Here is a 19214-nt window from a genome sequence, read left to right as displayed (position 1 = left end):
ATCAAGACCATAAAGAGAGAATTTATAATCAGCTTTAATGTATTTGGGAACGAAAGTACCTTAGTCCATCAAAGGGAATGATAAACCCAAGAATTAATATGTCTGGACTTTAATTATTTCTGAGCACATAATTATTCTTTAGCTAAGTGGACAGGAGGTTTGCTGTTTCTCCTGTTCTGAGCACAGGAAAGCCATCTGCAAAAACGCAGTAGTCGACTGTCAAGATTTTCAAACGAATCGTGTTACTTCCTCAGCATTGATTGCAATACAAATAGAGTAAATATTTGAATACTCCCTTAAATAATGTAAGAACTGTTTTTGAATGAAATGAGCAGAGAATCTGCTAGGAGTTTGACCTGCACGCAGCATTCTTTTAGCTTTGGTAGCAAGACTGTTCATTGCCTTAAGGAGACATAAAATGCAGTAATCGCTTCTTCCCCTTTTTAAACTGACTTAGGGGTCTACTTTCCCATTAGCATTATTGAGAGTTATGGGTATGCAGCAACAGGAGACTAAACCTTTGAGAGTCTCTTGATAAGTAAATCATCTTCACATCAGCATTTTAGAGGCTTTAGTATTCTTCCACACCCCTCATACCCCCCACCCCCCTTATTTATGGTACTTGATGAATTTATTGATATTTATTACATAAACTTTAGCTGACATTTAGGCCAGTACAACAAAGCAGCATATTTATTTGAAGGCTTTTGTCTTAAACACAGTAAAACAGTCTATTTTGTAGTGGATGCCTGTTTTTGTTAAGTGGGATACTCAGAGAGGAAGAATAAGTGAGCCTTTATGAAAGAGGAAGAGAAGCTGCCATGGAACAACAGGGGAAAGTAATTGTGGGCAAGACTTCTGGCAATCATAACTCTGTGAAATCTGTACTCTTTTGTTTTATTGCCTCCTACTCCATCATGTCTTAGTATCTGTATTTAGAAAATAGTTAGTTACTGTTACCTGAAAAGAATAATGAAAGGGTGAAAGAACTGTGAGGAATCATATATGGAGCAAACAGCCAAAGCTAAAGAAATGAAACTAGCTGAGGCATACATTTAATTTACAAAATCATAAACTTTCTATAGACTGTTAATTCAAACTTGCAGAAAATAACTGGAAGTTATGCATTTCCTAAGCAATTGCAGTCCTGATATATTTTTATTTAAAATGGCTACTGCTGTTACATTTTGTAGGATCTTTCCATATGATTTTATTTTGTGTATCTGATGGTGACGTCAGCATGGTTTCCAGGGTAAGGACTTGGGATGTCAGCCTTTATAATCATACAGGCACAGTGATGCTGCTAGTCAATGCAGTCTGTTACGTGGAGAACAGAATAAGAATTACTACTGAAATGGGTAAAAGTTGAATCCAGCTCATCTCTTAATACTACTTTCATGAGTTCAGAAAGTTTCTTCAGCAGACATACATGAAATGGGCAACACAGAACATAAACAGTCAAGCTCAGGGCCCAGAGGACTCAAGATTGAACCACTTGGTTTTGCTCCATGCCATTTTGGACAGCCACATGCACCATGGGGCTTGAGCTGACATTTCTCTAGGGGATTTCAGAGCAATTTGCAAATAGTTTCACAACATCCCTGTATGTATAGGGAAAGAACAGATAATAGGTACATAGTTTCACTCCCCATGCATGAGGACTAAACTCTGCTGTAGTTTCTAGACCTCAGGTCACACTGTAACTCCAGGAAGCAGAAAACCTGTCAAACATTCTGGTCTGTGTTTCTCTAAGCTAGCTGTTGCTGAGAGATGGTCCATTATATTTACAGACTGGAGCAACCTTGTGGCAGTAATCTTGTCCCATCTCTTTCTTAACAGAACACCTTTAGTGGTGCCTTGGTGGCACCCCATGTCTCCATGTCTCCATCAGGAATGCAATGTCCTACTTAGGGGATGCGTCAAGCAGAGCCACAGTACAAGAGTGTTCTGGGATAGATATCTAGCTGTATTAGAAAGCATGTTTCATCTATGACAATGTAAAAATAGGTCATCCCCTTTGAAAAAGGAATTGTTGAGCCCTGGAACAGGCTGCCCAGGGAAGGGATTGAGTCACCATCTCTGAAGGTATTTAAGACTCACGGATGTGCACTTAGTGACATGATTTAGTGGTGAACTTGGCAGTGCTGGGTTAGCAGTTGGACTCAATGTTCCTAAAGGTCTTTTCCAACCTAAATAATTGTCTGATTATAAGGAAGATGGTTTAAATTTTTAATGATTTTCAGAGAAACTCCTAACTGTATAAATACCAAAACTACTCAGGTTATTTGTAATAGCTAGCCTCAGTTATGCTTTACCATATTGTAAAACTGGAGATGGTATGAGATTATCATTCGCTTTGAGATGTTTCATGCACAGTGTGACTGCTGGTAAGACCTGGAACTATGATCTACAAAAAGTACCTCCCAAAGGCCAGCAATTACAAAAATACAACACTCATTGGCTTGGTTTTATCCAGAAAAGGTCTCGCCTCTCCCTGTGCAAGTTATTTAGAGAAATGCTGTTTGTCCTTCCAGATGCTAGTTTCTGGTGACATAAAAATATTCCAAGATAACAAGATGCCTTTAAAATGTGTACATGTACAGACCAGGGAGCTGGTCTCTTTTCCCAGGCAACCAGCACCAGAACAAGAGGACACAGTCTCAAGCTGCACCAGGGGAGGTTTAGGCTGGATGTTAGGAAGAAGTTCTTCATAGAAAGAGTGATTGGCCATTTGGAATGGGCTGCCCAGGGAGGTGGTGGAGTCACCATCATTGGAGGTGTTTAGGAGGAGACTGGATGGGGTGCTTGGTGCCATGGTTTAGTTGATTAGATAGTGTTGGATGATAGGTTGGAATTGATCTCAAAGGTCTCTTCCAACCTGTTGGTCTATCCTATCCTATCCTATCCTATCCTATCCTATCCTATCCTATCCTATCCTATCCTATCCTATCCTAGCCTATCCTAGCCTATCCTATCCTATCCTATCCTATCCTATTCCTTTGGCTCTGTCTGGCTTTCTAGTAAGTGCATAGCTCTTAAAATTCTTAAGTCCATTCTTCCTGCTCACAATGCTGAAAACCCACTGTGAAATTGTTATTCTTTGCATACATCTTTTACTTTTCTGGCTTTATCCTTTTGGAAAGTAAGTGCCATGGTAGGAGAATGATGGGCAGCAAGACATTCGTATGTGTGCATTTGGATAGGGTCACATTATCTGGAGACCACATATTGTAAAGGTTATATTCAGGGCTTGTATTAAGCTATCGCTTAATCACCAAGGCTCTGCACTAAACAGAGTGACTGTTGCAGGTATGACTATAAAAATGCATGGTTTTAATTTCTGATTTATAATTCCAGTGTTCTGTATTTGGAATGAGTTTGAAACTGTACTCCTGACTGACACAGTAATGAAGGTATTCAGTTATGGGTTTTGATAATATGGTCCAGGTCCTACATCCACAGTTAAAATTTCATGGTACTTCATGGGTCGTTTCTGCTTTTCCAAACCATGCACCTGGTGCAAACATTTTATGAGTTTAAATGCATCACTGAAATACATGGTATTTTGCCTACAAATGACAGGTTTGATGCTGAATGACTAATATCCTGTAAAATAACAGAGATGGAGAGCTTTTTAAATACAAATGTTTTAATGCTCCATAGCGCTTACAGTTGATGCATGTCTCTTGCCTGCATTTACTGCAAATATCAACACATACTGTTCATCTCTTTTTTGTTGTTGTTTTTTTGTCTATTGCTGTTTTATGCATGAGAAAGTTCTTGTTTTCTACTCTGTGCTTGGCTGGCTTTTTCTTTTTTCTTTTTTTTTTCTTTTTGTTTGTTACTTAGTCCTGTGTTCGTACTGATTGCTTTTTTGCATGCAAATTACAGAATGTCATGGAAATGAGAGAACTCTGAAAAAAAAGGAAAGATAATGCTGAGTTCCAACTGTCTTTTGTTTGTGCGTAAGTGTGTAAAATATATGACGTGGAAATATTTTCAGAATGGCCTTTGACTTTCCTTCTGGTGTATATTTTTATTACTCAGTAAAGGAGTGGGCATTGTTCCCATTGGAGAATATCATGACTCTATTAATACTTATTAATGATACAGGTGCTGGGCATGAAAGAATTTTATCTTGACAATCCATTCACGGCAATAAGGTATTTACGGCATTGCGTGTCTTGCCCAAACTGTGACTTCAACTCCATATTCAATGCCCCTTTGGTACACTGTGTGTGAAACCCTGGCCCCACTGAAATCAATGGCAAACCCCACTGTCTTCAGTTGGTCTGGGATTTCACTCATGTTTCTAGTTCACATGTGGATTTTCATGTTTCTTTACAAATATCTCAGCAGGTAGTCAAAGGTTTCAAGGGAATCTACAATCCTGTTGAAAAGAGAATGTAATGAGTGTGTCAAATTTAAAAAGAAAAAGAAAAGGAAAAAAAGCCAAACCCATGCTTATCTTCACAAAGCATGAGCTTAGATGATTGAACATAGAAATGTCAATTAACATTTCAGAGAAAATATTATTTAAACCAACTGTCAATCCGTTTATTAACAACCTTATTGCATCAAATGCAAGAGGTAAATTGGCAGTTCTTGTCTCTGCTATTCCTAATAACAAAACCAATTAAACTAAGTTTGTGGTGGGTATGCTTTTAGTAAACAAGCTTTGATTCTTCATTTAAAAACAATAAAGCACTGGGCACTCTTTGATTCTTGTGCTAGATGTTTCTAATAGCCATACCCCCTAGGGAAGCTTTGCTGTAATGTTTGATAAAAAGTAATGAAGAATTGGTTGTTATAAACTAAGATTTTCCTCCCTGCAAATGTTTTTCTTGAAACATCCGTGGGAATTTAATATTCACTGTTTTTTTTCCTCAGTCTTGTATATTCTTGAATTGTCTTTTTTCCTCCATTTTCTCCGTTCTCAATCCTAGGTCCCCTTACAAAGAAACAGACAGATGATTTAGGTGATAATGACGGTGCTGAAGATGAAGGTATTTTTTTGCCGCCAAACTGATTTGCATGACAAGGACCCCTGAAAATCTTTTTTCTCCCCTCTTTTTTTGACTTCTTGTCTTCTTTTGAAGAGTTCTTTTTTTTCTTTTTTTGTTTTGAATTCCCATTTTTGATGTGTTTTGTCTTCTTGCTTGTTGTTATATATATATATTTTGAATTTTTTTTTTTTTAAAGAAAGAATGTTGTTAAGTTCTACGTTTTGATACAAACCAGTAACAATATTTAAAGAGGAGGGTTTTTTTTGTTTTCTTGAAATGGACTTTTGATATGTTGCATCCCACCTTTTGACCGAATTTTGTCCATACTATTTAAACTAACACTCTTTTAAAGTTTCTCTGTACACCTTTTTGCATGTTTTCTAACCCTATGTATTTCACCGAGTACAAAGATGTTTCTTTTTTCACTGACTGATCTCAGTTTGAGAAACATAAAACAACTGTGTTTTATAAAAGGAAAAAATACCAAAAAATTCTTAGAAAGTGTCTCTTAAGCAACTGAATTTCCCCAAATATAAATCCCTCTGCATTTACATTGCCATGAACAAATAGAAACAAACAGAAGACTACTCCACCTCCCTGCAGAAGTACCCTTAAAATGGCAAGGGCTCTTCGCAATTGGTGAGGCTCTGTGCAGCACCAGTGACTTCAATGGAGCTAAATGATGTCTTCTAAAGGAATCTGATCCCTTCTGTTTTCTACAGGCTTATAAAGATGCCTGTCTGCTTGTGCTGACCCTTAGAAAACTCTATTACCAACTAAAATGGAAAAGTTTTTAAATGTCAAGCATATTATTCTGTTTATGAATTGTGTCTGTTAATCATATAAGCTATGCAGATTTGATATTTTTTCAGGGCTATGAAAATGGTAACAAGGGGCTCTTTCTCCTGAGCTGTCTCACCCCTTCAAGTAGATGTGCTTCAAAATTCGGAATCTTAAACACATACTTTGTATATTTTATGGTCAATGAGTAAAACAAATTACCATATAAGACCAGTAGAGTTGCCACTTGCTTCTCTGTTAATATCTGGCCTTTTTTTGCCAGATACCAAGATGAAGGTTCACTTGTAAACTGCAAGGCTCATAATTAAGACATTTTTCATCACACAGAATATTAAGTGTTTTACTCAAACATAAACACACATCTTAGCACAAAAGATGAAGGCAGGCAAATACAGACATTTAACTTCTTACCCAATAACTGAACAGAGTTATAAGCAAACACACAAACTTGTACATACCTGATTTATGATCCTCTGCTGAATGTGTATGTTAAGCACATGAATGAAAGCCCACCAGCTGGCCCAAGATTTGAAAGAAGAACCTAACTGTAAATCTCCTTTGAAAGCTTTCATGTTATTCAGAACTAATTATGGTAATTCTGATCCATTTAGGTCTAAGAGGCCAAGCCAGTTTTACATTAGTTCATTACAGAATATTGCAAGGGACATTCCTGTGTATTCTCCAAGACCTGTGATATTGAATTAGCCATCGTAAAAGTTACTCTGTCTCGGTTTAACAATATGTTTTAAGAAACCATTTGAAACCTGGGTTATTCATCCAGTGGACCTTAATGGCTCTCCTAAATTGCTGTATAATTGCCAAGACAGATGCTAATGGCTTAACATTTGTTGAGTCCTTCTCTGCTTAGACACACTTAAAAGAGACTACTCAGTTTGCTGAAATTCAGCAGAGAGTGGTTGCTAACAGAAAGCAGTTTAATGCTTAGACTCAGATGAGAGCCAGGATCTCAATCTTTGGAGAACAAGTGGCCATGTCAGAGAAAGCCCATCTCCCACACTGACAATTATAGGAGAAGGAGAAAGGACTGTAAGAACCCAGCAGTCCAACTAGAGGGGAAGAAATACATTTACAACACTAATAAATCTCTTTAATTCATAGGACTGGGATTAATTTTCTCTGGCATACAAGTGACAATTTTGTTCTCCTTTATGTGCCAACAGAAGAATACAGGCAGTAATTAGACTTTTACTGCTTCTGAGACTCACAGAGAGACAGGGCAAATTTAAATTTTTATGATCAGTAGAGACTGAAGGCTGCTGGGATGTCTGCTGGGTTGGTAGAAACCCTGTCTGCTGAAGCTCTGTATTTCTTCAGTGAAGGAACAGTGGCAGATGACCTGCATTTTGTGAATCTGATCTTCTGCCCAGCACTTGTTGCACATGCAGAGCCAAAGAGTTCACAAACTTCAAGTCATAGGTATTTGGGTACGAATAGCAGGAAAAAGAAGGGCAAACCAAAAAGTCACCCTAGCTGTCTGGATTTCTGCTAGCCTGTCCACCAAACCCTTCACCTGTGGTAGTTTTTACTCAAGATAAAAATCTGCAAAAGAATAACAGAACAAAATAAAACAAGTATTAAACTGAAAGAATAACAAAATTGGAATATTAGGGAGATTGGGCTAATACATGGTGAAAAGCAGTTGTGTCATGTAAGCACTCCATGTAAACCATGTCCAGTGACTCCTAAAATGCCCAGGATGGTCTCTGTATTAAAAAATTCGGAGCTCCATTTCTTCTGTTACAACTTTCCTGAAGAAAGATCTGCTTCTTTGATGAGATGCCTGGGAAGTCTTTTGCATTATGTCACTCAAACATCAAGGTTTGATTAGAAAATGTCGTTTTAAAAACAGCGTTCATTAATCCTACTCCCATCTGCTGCTATGCGCCACTACCACAGTATTGTGGTCCAAACCTTGCCAGCACGAGCATTAGAAGCAGTTATCAAACCTGGATCTCTGGTATGTTCTGCAACCAGTAGACCAGGCTTAATTAGATCATTTTTCATTTTTGTTTTCAAAAGACCCAAAGGCAGTAGTGCACATTACCAGCTAATGATCTGCAAATTTGCTGTGTAAAAAACGAAGGTATTTTCAAATTCCATGAGTGCAAAATGTGCAAAAAGTCAGAAATTATATACACGTTTATTTCCCCCCAGTCTTGAATGCACTCTTGTTTCTGCTTAACCCTTTCACATCTACACTTGAAATGGATTACCTCTTTTCAGTTAAGTATGGAACTACTTGAGCAAGCACTGAAAACAAGAGTGGCAAAAGCACCTGCAGTCAGTGAGCACTGAGGCTTTCCCTTTTTGGTTGTGGGGGTGGGTTTGCCGATGTGCTATGTGCAGGCAAGCAATATCTAGTTGAGATGCAAAATTTTAACTTGAAGTTCCTCAGCAGTTGAATTAACTGTACCTTCCCCAGTCTAGATACAAGGCTTAGTCTAAAATTTAAAGTAAACTATTTTAGTCTTGATATCTTATCTCAGTCTTAATTTTGTCAAGGTAGTAATTTAACTTGATTTAATTTGGCTATAGCAAAACAAACAGTGGCTCTTTATGCACCCTTAGTTCTTCTGTGCTAAATTCCTTACCCTGACTTCAAATACAGCAACACAAACGATTAATCAGCTATATACTCAGGGACCAGAAGTGGACTTCTAGGTAGTTAGTGCTGTATGAAATATCCATGAAGGATTGCTCACACATGAATTCTTCTTATCCAGCATTCTGTCATACATCCCTTACCCAGCACATCAATCTGTCAATCTTAGATCCTTATTTAGTCCCCAGTTCTATTTGAGCATCTCTCAGTGTTTAATGTATTCAGTCTCACAGCATCCCTCTGCAACAGAGGAATGCTGTTATTCCATTTTTAGAAAGGAGGAATACAGGCTCTGAGTTTGAGGAATGCAGACACCATGCCCATAGTGAAGCAGAGAACAGACTACGTGCCTCGGAAGCAAGGTCTGCACCGTAATTGCTAGTTGATTCTACTCTTCCCTTCTCCATTCCCATCTCTCCTGTGAAAAAGGAGACAGATTAGGAACAGATGTTGCTGTTTGTTCACAGGCTGTAACTGTGATGATTCTGATCATTTAGTCTGATGCGCTGTCTTATACGGGCTATTTGACTTCATTGACTGGAGGAAGGTCTTGGTCCAGAGCGTGTTTTAAATCAAAACAAACAAAAAACCACTCAAATTTTAACTTGCTAATGACGCAGAATGCATCTGCAAATCCCTTCTTATGCTTAACAGACTGTAGCGTCATTGGCGCAAAAGAGCACATTTCAGAATTGAGGATCTTCTCCAAAAACCTCCATCAGTCCATTAGTATTAAAATAAACCAAGTTTAGCATTTCATTTGCTTTCAACTACTGTCATGGTAAGAAACAGGGAGAGAAAATCTTTCCGCCTGGCATTAGGGGTACGTTTTCGGACTTCAAAGCTCAGTAAACAGCAGAATACATTTGTCTACCTCGCAAAGCAACCACATGCTCCAGCCTTAATTATAGGCTTTAATGAGTTCCAGCTAGGCTGGAATAAGCACAGATCCTATGGCTTTGGATGAACTTGTTAACTGATACACAGGGATGCAGTCATGATTCCTGCTCACCCTGTCACCCATTCATGTTAACTTTGTGACTCTGGCTCCCAGGTATAGATTTCCAGTGTCACTTGTGTATTAATTTTTGCTGATTATATTTTCCCTTTATACTGAGAACTTCAGATTGTGCTGAATTTTTTTGTGGTGGTATTTTTAATACTTGAAAACGTGCATAATAAAAATTCTGACAGACCTTTAATTTAAGCACCTCTTTGGGGCTCTATTGTACTTTTAGCACTGCCAAATACTGCTCGTACAGTAAAGTCTGTCAGCTTTTGCATTTCTAGCTATCGTCTTTTAATAGTTTAAAATTGCTACCTAGCTGGCTAGGAGGTAGTCCTACCTAGGCTCCCTAGAGTAGTCCCTTGAGGTCCTACTTTCATCAGAATCTGCTCCAGTTCCTTACCTATACAAGCACAGGCCTTTTTTCATGTTAGCATATGCATTCATATAGTCTTCCATCAGAATCTCAAATCACTTTCAGGTCAGTCTAGTCGGAGAGTGCATTAAATGATCCACTGATTTAACAAAACCAAAGAACTAAAGGAGATAAGAGCATTTTTCTGAAAATTTGATGGGTGCAGGATGTGTTTTAAAATATGAAACATGTCTGGAACCTCTGCCACTCTTAACAGAAGGCTAATAATCACTACAATAGTCTCAGGACATCTAGCTTATTTAAAACAGCAGTGCATCTATGAGGCATCAGACAGATTTGAACTGAAAGATCAATACTTTTAAATACTGTTAAAACCCCCTGTTAGAATACTGTTAAGAGGCTTTCAAATGATTAAGAGTAGCACTGATTGGTACTGTGCTCTACTTAAATATTTTAGGACAAGATCTTCTGGAAGAACTACACCTGTATCCATATAATTTTTGTGTGAGGAACACATAGGTTTTACACTAACCAGTCTAACATTTTTCTACTAATCTTGGGTGGTTTCACGTTTGGAACCCAAGTTTTACTTAATACTCTACATCAAAATGTCACAAGCTTTAAATGACATTTATAATATCTCTCCTTGTGACATCTGAGCTATACTAGTTGTATTTTTGTGCAAAGTTGCCTCTAGGTAGGCTTTCTTCTTTTCCCACTTTCCTTGTGCCTTACAAATCCATACTTGGTAAGTCACGTGGCCAGTTCACATCAGCTTCAAATGACTGAAGCTATAATTATGTTTTGTTATATATGACAATTGTGACTGGTATTCACAGTCAGCCCTGGTTCCCTGTTGTGTGCTCTAAAAAACACAGAATAAAAGACAGCCCTATTCCTAAATTGCCTGTAATTGTAATTAAGACCAGACATAAAAATTAGACGCAGCAAACATTGGAACAGGACAGAAGAAAGGGATGATGGATATCATAATAAGAAAGCTCATGTATATGTCATGTAAATAAGGATCATTTCCTGCTATACGCTAAGATCTTCTTTATGAACTAGCAATTTAAAGCCAAACAAATCACAACACTCAAACCCTATCTTTTGTGTGAATAAAAACTGAGCAGAGTTGAATTTGAGAAGGCTTTTGCACACTATTATCTCTGTATATATCATTGAAAACATTAATGTCTGCTTTTTAATTAAAGCAACACTTAATAAAATGCAACAAAAAGTACATTACACAACTAAATTAAACCAGTATATAAATCTACACTTGGCAGAAATGCCACATTAGCACCCCAACTCTTCAGGTTCCAAATGAGCTGCTTCCACAAATAACTATTAATCTCCATCCATAAATAACTATTAATCTGTGTGAGAAATTGTCACTACAGTTTGCTGGGGCCACTCCGGCGCATGCACACAAAGGACTGATAGCTGCCTGTAGAAAAGAATGACTTTGCTATCTTGAGTGCCAAAATCTCAGTTATTTTCTCTGTTGAGCCTTTTAATAAGCACTTCTGAAAACTTCTGCCACTTTTGAACCAATACAGAGCTTCTCCTCCCAGAGTATTATCTTAGCGCTTCCTCCATTGTAATTTTAAAGGTTGATAGTTTTCATGGGGGAACATTTATGCTTTTTTTGGTAGGAATCAATTCCTGATTAGGGTCTGATTCTTTTATCTCTTTCTTTGATCTTGTTCTTTAATAACATCTACTAGTTAATAAGATCTGTACTTAAACAGTACTGTCCCAGCTGAATATTTGCACCTCTCAGATATTCCTACCTATAGACTGCAACTGATACAATCCCACAGAGTGGAAGACCAAAATGCAGGAATCTCTCTTCACATGAAGAGCTCTAGTGCTGCTATACAGTCCTTAATGCAAAGTGCCACTAGCCTCAGCTGAATGCTGCATAGCCTCACAGATGTCTCCAGTGCTAGATTACTTCCCAAGGCACACAGAAGCACCATTTTTCTTTTGTAGGAGGGATTACTCACAAGACTGAAAACTTTGGCAAAGCAGCATAAGGAAAATTCATACTGCATGTCATCTGCTCTGACATGGCAGACAGGGAGAGCTGAAAAATAGTATTTCTTTGTCTGTAATCTTTACAAGATTATTGTTGGTAGGAAATAACCGAAGTGTGGTATAGACAGAATTTACTCAGAGCATCACTTCTTTTATGTCAGATTTTATTCATGAATATTTGCTTCCTTTCTCAAATAAAGGGCACCCATTCTTTTCTAAACATTCCAATATTATTTTCCAGATAAACAGGCCAGTACTACCAGCATTTCATTACTGTTCACAGTTGGTGCTCTGTAATTCTATGTAATTTTAATTAAAGAAGAATTCTGAGACAGTCTCCCCCTGTGCTACCACCAAGCATACAATTAACTGTGTACAATTTCTGCTGGGAACAGTCACACAGTGATTTCAGATTAATAATTTATTATTGCTTCCATATTTGTATGCAAAAAAAAAAAAAAAAAGAGAGAAGGAAGCGTGGGCTATGAACAAGCCATCCAGTGAAAACACTATATGAATTTGAAAAGACTGCTTCCTTGCTGTAGATTTTAAACCTCAGGAGCTCATAATTCTATGCTATGGACAAGGAAGATACATAATCTTCTTAGCTTTACATTCTGAAAATTGCATGTTGGAAAGCCCTTACCGTATGCTTGACTGAGGAAAGCAATACAAGCAATTTCATGCACAACCTTTCATCATCCTTTTGGTCTTGAGTAAATGATTATCCTAGTACTTCCAATATTGAAGATCCAATTTCTGATCTTGACTGTCCTGGCATTTTCTTCCAATTTGAATCAATATAAAATCATAATAGCAACTGGCTTTCCATAAACAGACACATCTGTGCTACCTTCTTCAGCAAATTCTAAAAGCAGGGCTTTTAGTGTAACTGCCCACACCTAGTAGTCTTTATGGTGCCGAGAGACAATTCAAATAATTCTACAGAGAGCTTTCTTGAAAGCTTCTTAACTGACATTCCTCCAAATCAGAGGAGTAAACAACACATCTGAGGTTTCTTCAAATGCTGGAGTAATCAGGGAAGTCACTTGAATAGTGCCATAATGACAGAAAACTGTTCAAGTCAGAATACTCCATACAGTTCCTTTTTCCAAAGTTTCTTGAAGGTTGGGGGCTGTTATGTTATGGAATATTATGACTTGGTCAGTAGGGAAGATTCAGGCACTTAGTAAACGAGATCAAAATACAATTTAATCCAGAAGTAAAAGTTTAAATGTACACCTTAGCTGATTTCCTTCCTGCTCAACAGAAAAATACTTCAAAGATATATGTTATCCCACCACTAACTAATACTTGGATTTGGCATTTGAAACTACTTTCCTCACAAGGAGCAGTGTTCAGATATTAAAAATGTTATTCCATCCATTTGCAAATCAGACTGCTTAGGGAACAGGGACACCCAAATCAATGTCTTCATTAAAAAAAGAAACAACACAATGTGTCTATATCTTAGTTTGTTGTCATTTGAGAGAATGACAGAGCTTCTAAGATTTAAAATTGTTTCCTGCATTCAGTGTCACTTCTGAGAACCTTACAATTTGCATGAATTCAGGGTGGGCATTTGGGCAACCTGATCTAGTGTGAGGTGTCCCTGCCCATGGCAGGGGGGTTGGAACTAGATGGTCGTTGAGGTCCCTTCCAACCCTAACAATTCTATGATTCTATTTCGAAGCATTGTTCCAGGCAGCTATTTTTCCAAATGTAAGGGGTCCTTTTAATAATTTAATAAAATGATAAGTTCCCACACACCTTGAACACCAGGCTACCCAGGTTACAAATAATATCCATTCGAGGTGTAAGTGTTAAACAGCTTCAAAGTACTTTTTGAGAATGCAGACTTCAGACCTATCAAAAGGAAGTTTATATACCCTTTTATAAATTATTGAGCTTGCCCTCCTGGAAGCAGTCAACAACTGTTGTGTGAGCAGAAAATTTTTTTACCTCAATATGGTGAATCACCTTTAGCTAAGCGAGCGGAAAGATGGACTGAGCTTTCATAAGTGTTCAGACTTTGCCTTAATGAGTTCACACTGATATTAGCAGACACTTTTTACGTCAAAGACCAGAATGAGTCCACTGCCCCATTGTGCTTGAGCAAACATGTTACCATTTTCAATTCCTTTCTGCTCTTCTAAGGCAAACAAGTGTTTCAAAAAGATGGACTTGAGCTACGGGCAAGCCACAATGAAACACGTATGACCACCTCCCCATTTTCTTATGTAAAAGATGTTGCTTGAGAAACACTTCAAGAAAAATAACCTCACTAAAATAAATAAATTTTTAAATATATATATTGCATGTATCTTCTTCTTTTTTGTTTTTTCTTCTTTTTTTTTTGTTTTTTTTTTTGGTACTTTCTTGAGATAAAATGTGTCTTAATGTTTTTTCCAGACATTCGGGACAGTGGGGGACCTAAGCCTGTGATGGTGTATATTCACGGAGGGTCCTACATGGAAGGCACTGGAAATTTATATGATGGCAGTGTTCTAGCAAGTTATGGGAATGTGATAGTCATCACAGTCAACTATCGCCTTGGGGTACTTGGTAAGAAGCTTTCAGCTTTCCCTTAATCCCTGCTATCTGCAATGCTATTCATGTTGTGCGTGAGAATGTATTTAACAAACCTGCAAACAGGCAAGTGAAAGAGCGACAACAACTTGTTATTGTCTTTGGAAAAGAAAAGGTTTGTATTCTGGGGATGAGATATAAAGATGTTGCAAGTGTTACCTGGAAAAACCTTTTGTTATGCTTTTAGTGGTATGAAACATATTCACGGTCCTGAGCTGTTAGACAGAAGAGAGGGTTTGGGGTTTTTGTGGGGTTTTGTTTTGTTTTGGGTGTGTTGGTTTTTTTGTGAATAACAGTGATGCTTTACTTCACAGACAACTGAGTTAGGTCTTTTCAAAACATTGGGTCACAGACATCAGGGTTTTCAGCTAGAAGAAAGAGACTGGGTTTCGATGGTCACAATTTTTTTCATGCTTTGTAAAAGCAAAGAAGGTTATGGAAACATTTCATTAAGTGCTGGACTTTTTACCCATTTGAGTTTCATTGTGGTCCCAATACTTCCAATATTTCTTTTCTAGGCCAAATTAGGGAGCAATCAAGAGTTACTTTTGAGTGTTTCAAATGCAGTGAATGGGATGCACTGATGCTGTTGATAGACCTGTGTGGTATTCCTCTTCTGGACTGTGTTTCTGAAAACTTATAATTGCTGTTTGTTCATACTCATGACATAAATTTGCCAGGTCTTGTGACAATATGATTGTTGCTCTTTACTTCTGTATATCCTACCAAAATGTTGCATGCTGAGACTCCTGAAAGCAGGATCTCAATTCTGGGATATTAGAGGTTGGAACGGTGATTTCAGAATACTTACATAGGTATGAGGGTGTTCCCTGTCACATCTGAAGCCGTGGCTTACACAGGCCAGGTGTCATTCACAGCAGTGAGTTGGTTCCAAAGACCAGTCAACTTTCCTTTCAATTCATGGCCATTAGCAGTGTCTGCTGCTTTGGTCTTCTTTTGTGTGGCTGTTTTATTTCACCCTTGCTCTCTTTCATTGTGCTTTGAATCCAGTTAGCATAATCCCCAAATTCACCAGTTCTGGTTTGCTTGCCTGGGTAATTTTCTTCCAATGGTTTCATTTTTGTTGACAATTTGACATATGAATGCACTTGAATTTTGGAAGGAGGGAATGGATTTTGGCTTTAGGTTTTGAAACAGAGTCTGCTAGAGTTGTGATTTATCAGGGACTGAATAATTTTCAGAAAGACCATAACTAGTTTTGGCTGGATTTATCTTCTTAGCATCCAGTGGAAGGTTTCATTTGTCATATATTCTTTAAGGAATGAAATGCTGATATTTTGTAATGATGCAGCAGTTGATAGCTTGTAGCTGTGCTTCTAATTGACATTTTAGTTTTACACCAGTGCTCTCACCCTTGGCATTCCAAATATTTGTCCATGTTATATGCCAGTAGTATTCTGTCCAGTAATACAGTATCTGTAATCTGAAAGCCCAGTTTATTTTGGTGAATTATTTCACTTGTATTTGCAGTGTTTGAGAGGGCTAGCTGCTTGAAAGATGAAAGTTAATTCACTTTTGTGGATGGTAATGGCTTTTCCACATGTAATTTAACAGCAATCCCTGAGGTAACCCACCGCTAACATCTTACTGAGTTTAGGATTGCATTTGTGTTCGTGCTTTTGTGATTCTTTGGACTTTGTGGTCTTTACAGACCCTCAAGGGACACAGAGTTAATTTTCTTTTAAGTGGGACCTATTACATTAAAACCTCTAAAACTCACAGTAGAATCCAGTGATTGGTATAAATACTTGAAATTACTTTCAAACTAACTGAAATAATCCTGTCTCGGGCTTGCAGGGTTTTCTTAGTAAAATAAATGCACCTGTTAACTATATGTAGAAATTGTTCATATGCTTTGTGTCTGGTACAGTGCCTATCTGTTATGCATTAAATAAATAATGATGACATGTCACTAAATAGGTAGTGCAGAAGCAGAGTGGTAATCCTGAAACAATCTGCACAGTTTGCATTTTTGCTGCCTGGTCTTAAGATAGCCTCCAAGCAGGACTTTTTGCATAATCCTAGTAGATATTAACTTTTACTGTTTTAAAACTCTTGTTCAGCACTCTACAGCAGAATGTTACTCTTTGTAGTTCCATTAAATAAGAGATGGGTTTCAAACATATAGCTGACAAGTTCTCAGCTTCCCTTATCTGATTATATCCCAAAAGGTGAGAGGTTCAGCTTTAGTCTCTGTTGCCTGTGGAACACCTAGGTCTCATTTTGTTTTTTTCTAAATGCCTGGCTGTGAAGGGAGAAGTAATATAGGGATTTTTTTTCACATGAGAAGATGTAGGGACAAAGTAAAGTCTATGTTCTCACTTTCATACGATCTTTGTTGGTCTGGGTTTCTTGTATCTTAGCACAGACGATCTCTGCAAGTCCCAGGGTTTCTGCCATCGTTTCGCCAGGATTCACACTGTGATATTTCTTAACAAGAGGCTAGTTAAATAAATATTTAGAGTTGCAACAGCAACATTTTCCATCCAGGTCTATTGTGATGGAAAAGAAGGTTATATTGTGATATTAGATTCCTTACAGTACTATTATTAAGTCCACAGTAGACAACTTCTGGTGGCATTCTGATTACTTATTCTGAATTGAAGCATCCTTTGTCACATAGACTAATCTCCTTGAAGGCCTGCATTTTATGGAGATGCAAGATTTACTTCTAAATAAAATATTAGAAATGCCATGAAGGTGAAATCCATTTGGAAAAGAGAAAACAATGACAAAAATTAAAGCAGTATGGAGCAAGTGCATTTAAAAAAAGAACAAAACCCCAGTGAGCTCCTGATCCAACTTTGAAACAAGTCTGAGAATGAAAGTCTGTTAGAATCTTTCCTTAAAAAAAAGATAAGATGGAAAAGAGAACTGTTTGCCCTGGAAAATTGAAGACTACTGACTAAGAAGCCATTGGAAGCAGACTATTTATATCTTCTTTAGATTCTCTTTAAATGCGAGTCCTGCGCAGCCTCGTCTAGTGACAAAGACTGCGTGAGTAGTCTAATACCCTTGAAGGACAGAAGACAGGAGTAAGTGCAGGCATATTTGTATGCCTTGTTTTCAGTAAAGGACAGATACAAAGATGTTTGCATTTTGAACTCGGCTAATGTGAGACTTCAAATGTTTTTTTAGCATACGTCCATCTGGTAAAATGCAGGAGCTTTTTATTTAAATTTCACCCCCCAAAAATTGAAAAGGATTATAAAAGGAGTCTGTTTCAGATCCAGAAACGATCATGATAGATTTAATACAGCCAGTGCTGTTTTCTGTGTTCTGTCTTATGAAAGGTTTATTTAGTAACGGAGAATGCTTTGGGTCAGCATTGGCTGCTGCCTCTTTTGCTCTCAAGAGGGGAGAGAAAGGACAGAGCTGGTTTATGCTAACTGTGTGCCTGTTTCTTTATTTTATTAATTTATACTTTGTGCTCTTGATTACCTTTTAACCACAGGACTTTAAGAGAACTGAAAGAAACATTTTTTTTAATGCAGATCACAAACTGGACTGGGGGGACGGAAGAACGATTCACAGCAATCTTTAGGTTTAGCACTTCTTTAAATTCCTCATTTTTACCACTTCAAAAGCAGTGATCTTCCCTACAGAAAGAGTAAATTGTCATTCCAAAGGTCTGGATTAAAAGGTGGTCATAAAGAAAAAGGAAGAAAAAAAAGTGTTCTGTGTTTTTTCATTTGGCATTTTGAATAAGGTCTGCACTGGGAAGGTAAATGTTTTATTACTCTAAGAGCATGATTTATGCCAAAAGAGAAGCACACACAGATGTGAATCTTGGTTATGTTTTCTTTAATTATAAGCAATTTTCCTTTTGGAGTAGGTATAGGAATCCTTGTTGTCATTAAGTCTTTAGTTGGAGACTATTGACTGGGATTGCTGAGTAGAAAACCTGTCCAGGTGTTCTGCGACTTCATTTTTTTTCCCATTTACACTTTTAATACTGAAAGTAAAATCATTGCAGCATACTCAAAGGCCTGATGTCCTTATTCGTGCTAGTACATTATTCCCCAAATCACTGCACTGAAATCAATGGGGCTCCAAAGTACAGTGCTTCCTTTTGTGACAGAGCCTAGCTGCCTAGAATTTGAAATTATACAACTAGGAAAACGGATACTGGGAAAGTTCTACTCATTCACAGAGCTCCTTCTGAGAAGGACTGTTCCTAGAAGGGGCCTGTTGTGTTTTCCATCCCAAGTCTTAATTTTTCAGTGGTGTGTTTGTTTGCAATATTCATGCAAGCTGGAACTCCGAATAGTGAGAACAGAACAAATCAAAAATACTGTCACATAAGCCCTTTCCTACCTTGGTTAATGACTGTTAGAGCTTTATGGATGATGTAGTGATGCAAGATGACTCTTATTAAGCCTTAACATGTTTTGTTGCTGTGTGTCAGGATACATTAGGGAAATGCATTAGGTTTGAATGTACATATTGCTTCTGTGTCAAATCATACCAACTGGTGGTATCTTACTGGCTACAGAGGTAGGTGAAATATAAGGATTAAGCCTAGCAGTAAGCACTGGGCAATCTGTGCCAAGCCCAGTGGCATTTCTGTCATTATCCATCTATCACTCAGTGAAACGTTGCACATTCCCAACAGCCAAAAATTAATGCACAACCTTTCCTTTATGAGTAAGTTTATGCACATGGATTTGTTCCCTTTACTCTAGTAATTTCAGACTGTATGCTGGGGAGCGTTTTCAGGGGCACAAGATCAATCTAGTTAACCATTTG

At 37.7% G+C, this 19214-nt stretch overlaps 1 protein-coding gene across 8 annotated transcripts in view; it reads left to right on the top strand.

Moving 5' to 3' along the window:
• Positions 1–19214, top strand: part of NLGN1 (neuroligin 1) — a 479009-nt gene that overhangs the window by 246078 nt on the left and 213717 nt on the right. For 6 of the 8 annotated variants that reach the window (XM_054166806.1, XM_054166804.1, XM_054166809.1 and 3 more), the window contains 2 exons: positions 4947–5006; positions 14268–14420. In XM_054166806.1, coding sequence (XP_054022781.1) covers positions 4947–5006; positions 14268–14420 — 213 coding nt within the window. The remainder of the gene's footprint in view (positions 1–4946; positions 5007–14267; positions 14421–19214) is intronic. The other 2 variants (XM_054166811.1, XM_054166810.1) reach the window with 1 other exon arrangement.

The sequence above is a fragment of the Dryobates pubescens genome, chromosome 13, assembly GCF_014839835.1.
Source record: "Dryobates pubescens isolate bDryPub1 chromosome 13, bDryPub1.pri, whole genome shotgun sequence".
Taxonomy (NCBI): domain Eukaryota; kingdom Metazoa; phylum Chordata; class Aves; order Piciformes; family Picidae; genus Dryobates; species Dryobates pubescens.
This window is presented reverse-complemented; position numbering and strand designations above follow the sequence as displayed.